The sequence below is a fragment of the Chelonoidis abingdonii genome, chromosome 11 (genome assembly GCF_003597395.2).
Source record: "Chelonoidis abingdonii isolate Lonesome George chromosome 11, CheloAbing_2.0, whole genome shotgun sequence".
NCBI classification, from domain to species: Eukaryota; Metazoa; Chordata; order Testudines; family Testudinidae; genus Chelonoidis; species Chelonoidis abingdonii.
Window position 1 is genome coordinate 46,944,237 of NC_133779.1, and position 7,191 is coordinate 46,951,427.

The 7,191-nt window shown below is 59.3% G+C and overlaps 1 protein-coding gene across 1 annotated transcript; it reads left to right on the forward strand.

The window, feature by feature from the left end:
- Positions 1–249: 249 nt before the first annotated feature.
- ETV3L (ETS variant transcription factor 3 like) lies at positions 250–7,191 on the forward strand. The gene is made up of 6 exons (XM_075071376.1): positions 250–306; positions 1,851–2,088; positions 3,002–3,188; positions 3,604–3,727; positions 4,639–5,157; positions 7,109–7,191. Exons 1-6 carry the CDS (start codon positions 255–257, stop codon positions 7,189–7,191), a joined length of 1,203 nt encoding a protein of 400 aa, XP_074927477.1. The 5' UTR covers positions 250–254.

Below are 7,191 nucleotides of genomic sequence, written 5' to 3' on the forward strand. Positions count from 1 at the left end.
GGCTGAGAAGTGACTGGCTTAAGGCCAAGCAGCAAGTCCGTGGCAGAGCTGGGAATGGAACCCAGGAGTCCTGACTGCCAGCGCCCCTGCTCTAACCACTGGTGAGCACTGCCTCCAATGGAATCGGACTGTACTGTGCTCCAGAGGCCCAACAGTGACATGAATCGTTGACAGTGGCACTGCCCTGAGGTCCAAGCCCATATTCCTTTTCACTGCCATGGTGCTTTGATTTTGTGTGTCCCCAGGTCTGTGAGATGTACTGTGGCTGCGTGTCCGAGGGGGTCCCCAGCGCCTGCTGGATCTCAGGTGAGAATACAGACCATGCCGCGTGGAACTTCAAGGGGAGAGAGGAAAGCACGTCCCCCTTTCCTCCTGTGGGCCGGGCCAAGCCCTTGCAACGTTGCACGGAGCGAAGGGCCCAGTCCTGAGAGGTGCTGAGCACCTGCATGCCCTTGGAGGTATCACAGTCTGGGTACCTTTATGCAGCAACGTTACTCCCAGAGCCCTTCACAGACAGTATATGTGGGAATCGTTCCCCCAGCACTGAAATGCAGCCACCTCTGGGGTGAAATGCAGCAGTGGTTTAGCAGCCACAGAGCAATGCTGCATAGGGAGCACTCTCCCAGCATCGAAATGCAGCTGCCTCTGGGATGGAATGAGGCAGCTATTTATCATCCTCACAGCAATGCTGCACAGGAATCACTCTCCCAGCACTGAAATGCAGCCACCTCTGGGGTGGCTCTCAGCAGCTGTTTGACATCCTCACAGCAATGCTGCACTGGGGTTGGCAACTTTCTAATTGCACAAAACCTGAACACCCCTGTCCCGCCCCTTCTCTGAGGCCCCCATTCTCACTCCATCCCCCATCCCTCCTTCGCTCGCTCTCCCCACCCTCACTCACTTTCACTGGGCTGGGGCAGGGTGTTGAGGTGAGGGGGGAGGTGAGGGCTCCAGCTGGGGATGCAGGATCTGGGGTGTGGCTGGGGATGCGGAGTCTGAGGTGCGGGAGAGGCCTCCAGGCTAGGGCAGGGGGCTGGGATGCGGCAGGGTATGGGCTCTGGGCTGGAGGTGCAGGCTCCAGGTGGGGCCAGAAATGAGGGGTTCATGGTGCAGGAGAGGGCTCCGGGCTGGGGCAGAGGGTAGATATGTGTGGGGGGTGGTGAGGGCTCCAGCTGGGGGTGTGGGCTCTGGGGTGGGGCCGGGGATGAGGGGTTTGGGGTGCAGGAGGGTGGGGTCTCCAGCTGGGGGTGCTCTGGGATGGGGCAGAGGGTTGGGATGCGAGACAGATTTTGGGGTGTGGGGTCTGGTGGCACTTACCGTGGCTCTCAGGAAGTGGCCACTAGGTTCCTGGAGCCCCTAGGCACATGGGTGGCCAGGGAGGCTCCATGCGCTGCCCTCGCACTCACAGGTGCCACCCCCGCAACTCCCATTGGTTGCGGTTCATGGCCAATGGGCGCTGCGGAGCTGGCCCTCAGGGTGGGGGTATTGCACAGAGCCTCCCTGGCTGCCCATATGCCTAGGGGCCACAGGGACCTGGCGGCCGCTTCTGGGAGCCGCAGAGGCCCTGGACTTCCCGCTGCACCACCAAGCGGACTTTTAACGGCACAGGCGGCAGTGCTGACCGGAGCTGCCAGGGTCCCTTTTCGACCGGGTTCCTGGCAACCCTACACTGCACAGGGATCACTCGCCCAGCACTGAAATGCAGCCACCTCTAGGGTGGAGCGTGGCAGCTGTTTAACAGCCACGCAGCAATGCTGTGTAACAGTGGAAGACAGGAAGTCCCCTGGGAGTTTGGGGAGGCGGACGGCAGCCATAGCTGGGCTCTGACTATGCTCTCACTTGCTCTGCAGGGCTGGCTTTCCCAGACTGGGCCTACAAGGCAGAATCCAGCCCCGGCTCCCGTCAGATCCAGCTCTGGCACTTCATCCTGGAGCTGCTGCAGAAGGAGGAGTTCCGCCATGTCATCGCCTGGCAGCAGGGCGAGTATGGGGAGTTTGTGATCAAGGATCCTGATGAGGTGGCGCGTCTGTGGGGCAGGAGGAAAAGCAAACCACAAATGAACTACGACAAGCTGAGCCGGGCCCTCAGGTGTGGAGAAGGGGCCGCATGGGGCGGGGAGCAGGGGAACCTGTCTCGACCCAGGGCAGAGACTGGGGAGCTTATGGATCAAAGGAGGGACTGGGTGTTTGGTGGAGAGGCAGGGAGCAGCGCTTTCCAGCACCGCTTTCATCCATGCCAGGAGCCAGGGACACTAGGTAGCGCAGTCCCCGAGCTAGAGGGAACCACAGGGTCTGTCTGTGTCCAGCAGCCTCATTATAGTCCTCGCTGCCCAGTCCTGCCTCTTCCCACCACCAGGAATCGGGGCAAACTGGCGCCCGCTAGCTGTGGACCTGATCCAGGCCGGGATCTGAGTCCCCCGCTTTTAGGGGAGTTCTGGCCTCAGGTGTAGCACATGGATGAGAGGTGAACTGCGAAATCCGGAGATGGATTTAGAGGAGGAGGGGAAACTTATTTCAGTCTGGCTGTACCTTGGATGGACTCAGAGGGACACCCAGATCCATCGCTGACCCTTTGGAGCAGGAAAAGGAGGAGGAGGATGGAAAAGAGCGAGTAAGGGGACAGAGACCACAAGAGAAGGGGCCTTTATCTTTTATTTTTCTAGGAGAAGATAGTCCCTCTTCTCTGCTCTTCTCTTCTCTTCTCTTCTCTCTGTTGCCCGGCCTCCACCCAGCGGAGAGCAGCCCAGCGGGGAGGCAGACAGACATGGCCAAGTGCGTTGGAAATTTCTGCTGTCTCTCCTAGCAGGCGGGATCGGGTATTAATGCCCCAGTGCTTGCTGCTGCTCAGGGTGCAGGAGGAGATTTTAATGATTTTTTTTATACAAATGGAAAAGATTCCTGGGTCGTCTCTCGGCTTCACGGTGCTTGTCTGCTTAGTGACACGTCCGTCCGTCCCCCACTGTTCTAACGGGTCGGGCTCTTTGCTCTGCCCCCGCCCCCAGGTATTATTACAGCAAGCGCATCCTGCACAAGACGAAGGGCAAGAGGTTCACCTACAAGTTTAACTTCAGCAAACTCATCTTTGTCAATTACCCACTGTGGGACGTGCGCTACCCTCCCCCGCCCCTGCTGATGGGGGCCACCAGCGTGTACCGCCCGGCCGTGCTCTCCGCCGGCATGCAGAGCGAGGTAACCACAGGGCCCGGGGCTGGCATGGGGTCGCAGACTGCCCCGTGGCTGGGGGTGGCATGGGGTCACAGACTGCCCCGTGGGTGGGGGTAGGTCACAAACTGCCCCGTGCACGGGGCTGGGATGGGGTCACAGACTGCCCCGTGCACGGGGCTGGGATGGGGTCACAGACTGCCCCGTGGGTGGGGGTGGGTCACAGACTGCCCCATGCACGGGGCTGGGATGGGGTCGCAGACTGCCCCGTGGGTGGGGGTGGGTCACAGACTGCCCCGTGCACGGGGCTGGGATGGGGTCACAGACTGCCCCGTGGGTGGGGGCAGGTGGGCGTCAGTCCGAGGCTGCCCCAGGGACTCCTGGATCATTGTTAGGACCCTGAATATGGGGGTTCCCACTGCAAAGCTCATTCCCCCTCCAGCTCCTGCAGAACGTGATCTTCACCCGCCGGGCTCTGGCCAACCAGCTGGCCTTCCCCGGAGGCCTCAGGGAGCCGCTGAACATGGCGAGCACCGGGAACAAGAAAGCGACTGCCAGTGGGCCCCGTAAGTGCCGTGGGGGACGGGGGGACAGCAGCACAGAGCAGGGTCAGAGAGGAGCCAACAGGGAGGGACTCAGAAAGGGCAAAAGCCTCAAAAAGCCCCTCCCCCACAGCTCAACCCTCTCCCTGCCTGTCTCTGGAAATCTTTGGGCAGCCACAGCCGCCTTGCAGGTGTCACCTGCCTGGTTTTCAAAGGGTTAATCTCCAGCAGCCTGGACTGCAGACCCTGCCTGGGATGAAGGTGGGACCCAGGTTCAGTGACCCCTGCGGGGCTTTGTGGAGACACAGAACAGTCTGGATCTGCCCTGCCCAGGCCCCCTGCCCATCCAGGGCCCCTGGCGGAGCACAGGACACAGGGCCATTCTGAACCAGGGGTGTTGCTGCCCCAGAGCCCCCAGGAAGGGGCAGTAGGGCTGTGATGAATAGGCAGGAGGCTGAGCTCCAGCTTGCTCTATATTCTAACAGCACCTAGCGGCCAGATCCGGCCCTCATTGTTCCGGGCGCTGCAGACAGGGAGAAACAGTGCTTGCCCCAAAGAGCTCGCAGTCTGAATAAACAAGGGTAGGAGGGGAAACTGAGGCACACACCAGTGGCATGACTTGCCCAAGGTCACCTGGCAGGGCAGTGGCAGAGCCTGGGAAGAATCCAGGTGTCCTGATTCCCGACCCAGTGCTCAGTGGACTGATTGTCACCCTCCCCAGCCCCCCTAGCCCCACCAGCACACACACAGAAGGCCCAGTGATTGAGGTCTCGTTTTCAAGGGAGTTGTGGAACCTAGGATCTTGGACACTGGGTGTGGGACTCAGGACTCTCCGTGACGGGGGGGCTGCCTGGGGATGCACGGTGCAGGGCAGCTGGCTGGTGTCAGCTTTGGGCCAGTCTCACTTTGCTCCCTATCTCTGTTTCTGTCCCCAGAGTTCAGCTCACTCCCCTCCTCCTGCTGCTGTGGGGGAGTGCAGGACAAGTTCCCCCGCCTGGCCGCCTTCCCGTCGACGTTCCCACACTCCGGCCTCGGCCCCCCCTCCAGCCGTCAGCTCTGCCCCCCTCCCCAGTACGTCCAGCCCAGCTCCCCCGACTGGTCACGCTTCCCCAGCCACGTCTTCCAGCGTGGCCAGTCGGTGCTGCCCCTGGAGGAGAGGGCCCAGCCCCACAGCCCGTTGGGACTCCCCAGATCGGAAACCCTCCTGATGGGTGTCGGCTTCCCACCCATTAGGCTGCAGGGGAGAGAGTTCCCCGGGCTCCCATTGGGTGCCACACGGGGCCCCGAGAGCGCGATGGCCGGAGGGAGGCTGGGGTTCCCACCGGACCTCTCCCAGCTGGAGGAGGGGGAGGAGGACCAGGAGGCCTCCTCTGCAGAGAGCTGCCTCGGTGTGAAACCAGAGCTGGAGCTTGAGGGCCGGCCTCAGGCCAAGGGTGCTGGGAGTCTGGATCCCGGTGGGGGAGGTGAAGGTCTGCATTATCCCCCCGACTTCCAAGGCCTCCACCCCCCCAGCATCCCCTGCTTGTCTGGCTTTAAAGCTGGCAGATGGGTGAGGGGTGGGGGGATTTCAGCTCTTCTCCAGCCCTGATTGCACTGTCCCAGGGGACCCTGCCATTCCAGCTAGCTGACCAGAAGATCCCTCAACCAGCCAGCTCTCCGCACCCCACCACTCCCCCTGACTCAGGGCTGAGGAAGTTGATTTCCAATGAGGTGCTGGCTGAGCCACCAGAAAACCAGCCACCAGGGTCTGCCAGTGACTCATCCTCATTCACCCACAAATAACCCCTCCACCCACAGCTCCCCAGGGAGGTAGGTGCCCCAGGTGTGCAGAGCCCTCTGTCTCCCTAGCATGGTTCCAGTGCACCATACCGGTAGCCTGAGACACGCTTCATTCACACCCCAAACATCCCCAGCCTCTGTTCTGCTCCACAACGTGACCTGGGTCCCAGTATGTGATCAGACACACTCTCTCCGGGACAGCCCATCTGGTACCTGCCCCCAGGTCTTCACTCGCTTTGAACCTCTCGGCGTGTATTGCGGCAGCAATCGGAGCTGGTGTGCACAGGTTTGGAATCCTGGGGGGATAAACCCCGAGGGACTCTACGACGTTTTCCTTTTCGTTGCCAAGTTTTTCTTCCAAAGATTTAGGTGGAAAAAAACCCCAAACAAACAGATTGTTCAGTGTTTGGCAACTGGAAAATTTCAGCCAAACAATTTTACATTTTCAGCAAAACCCCACCCAATTTAGCCCAAAACATTGCCCCCTGTCGCCCGGGGAAATCTCTGCTTTGACTAAAAACCTGGTTTCTGTCGGAAAAAACCTTGAGAAGGAAAAATGTTGCCTAGCTCCCATGATGCTGCTGCTGGATCATCCGCAGGGATCACACATGGGACATCTGGATCAAATCAGGAGTCACCCCTGTGTCAGCTAAAGAACAAGGCTTGTGAGCGTGGGACGTATTTGTCTCATCAACTTCTTGTATCATCCAGCGACTTGAGGGGAAAAAGGCCTGCATAGGGTCCATATGGGGAGGCTGAAATTGACCCAATATTTCCCATTAAACACTCAGCTGCCCCCATAGGGTCATTCTGCCCCTTTTTTCTTCTGGTTCTCCCCAGCCCCCCCCCCCCCCATGCTGGGAACACGTGCTGGATGGCTCAGCCCCCAGTTCCCTTTGCCTGGCGACATATTGGAGACTGGGGGATGGGGTAGGGGGTTCTTTCCTCTTGACTTTCCTCCCTCTTATTCAAACATTTGTGTGGAGTGTTTGCTAGGAATCTTTTTCCTGGACAAGCTGCTCCTTCCAGTAGCAGAACAGGTGCGTTCTCTTTGGCTGCGCCTGGAGCCTGGAGGTTACCACCAGCCCAGCCTGATTTGTCCATCTGTACAAGTCCCAGTGACCACGTCACAATGCCGTCTTCCCCGCTCCACCCATTCGGCGATGCCCTCACCGCCCCACGGCACAGTCTGTCAGTGAAACAAGTGTGCATGGCCTGGCTAGTCTCACCCCGTCTGTATAAAAGATGACACCAAACCCGGTGAATAAAGATTGTTTGTAGACAAGAATCTCTCGGTTGTTGCCCCAAATCCCCATCTGGGGGGGGGCGGGGGGAGGGGACTGCTTCTCCAAATTCTGGATAAAATGCTCGCCCTGTTTTCCTGATGACCAGAACCACTTATTCCTATGTGCCAGTAGGTGGCGCTTTTTATATCACATCGGTCCTAGCTCGACTTTAACCTAGAAGCCACAGTCATCCAAAACCAGATATGCTTTGAAAAGAGCCACACTAGGTCCATCACGGCAATTGGACATGAAGCGGGAATTAATTCAGGGAAGCCCTATGGCCCATGTTAGGCAGGAGGTCCGGTCAGCTGGTTACAATGACGGTGATGCTTGTGCACAGGTGTGATGGCCGTGCCCAGAAATCCTAGTGCGGCGGGAAACGTGATGCAGCAGTGTGAAGGCTTTGCCACGCTTGGCAACTGA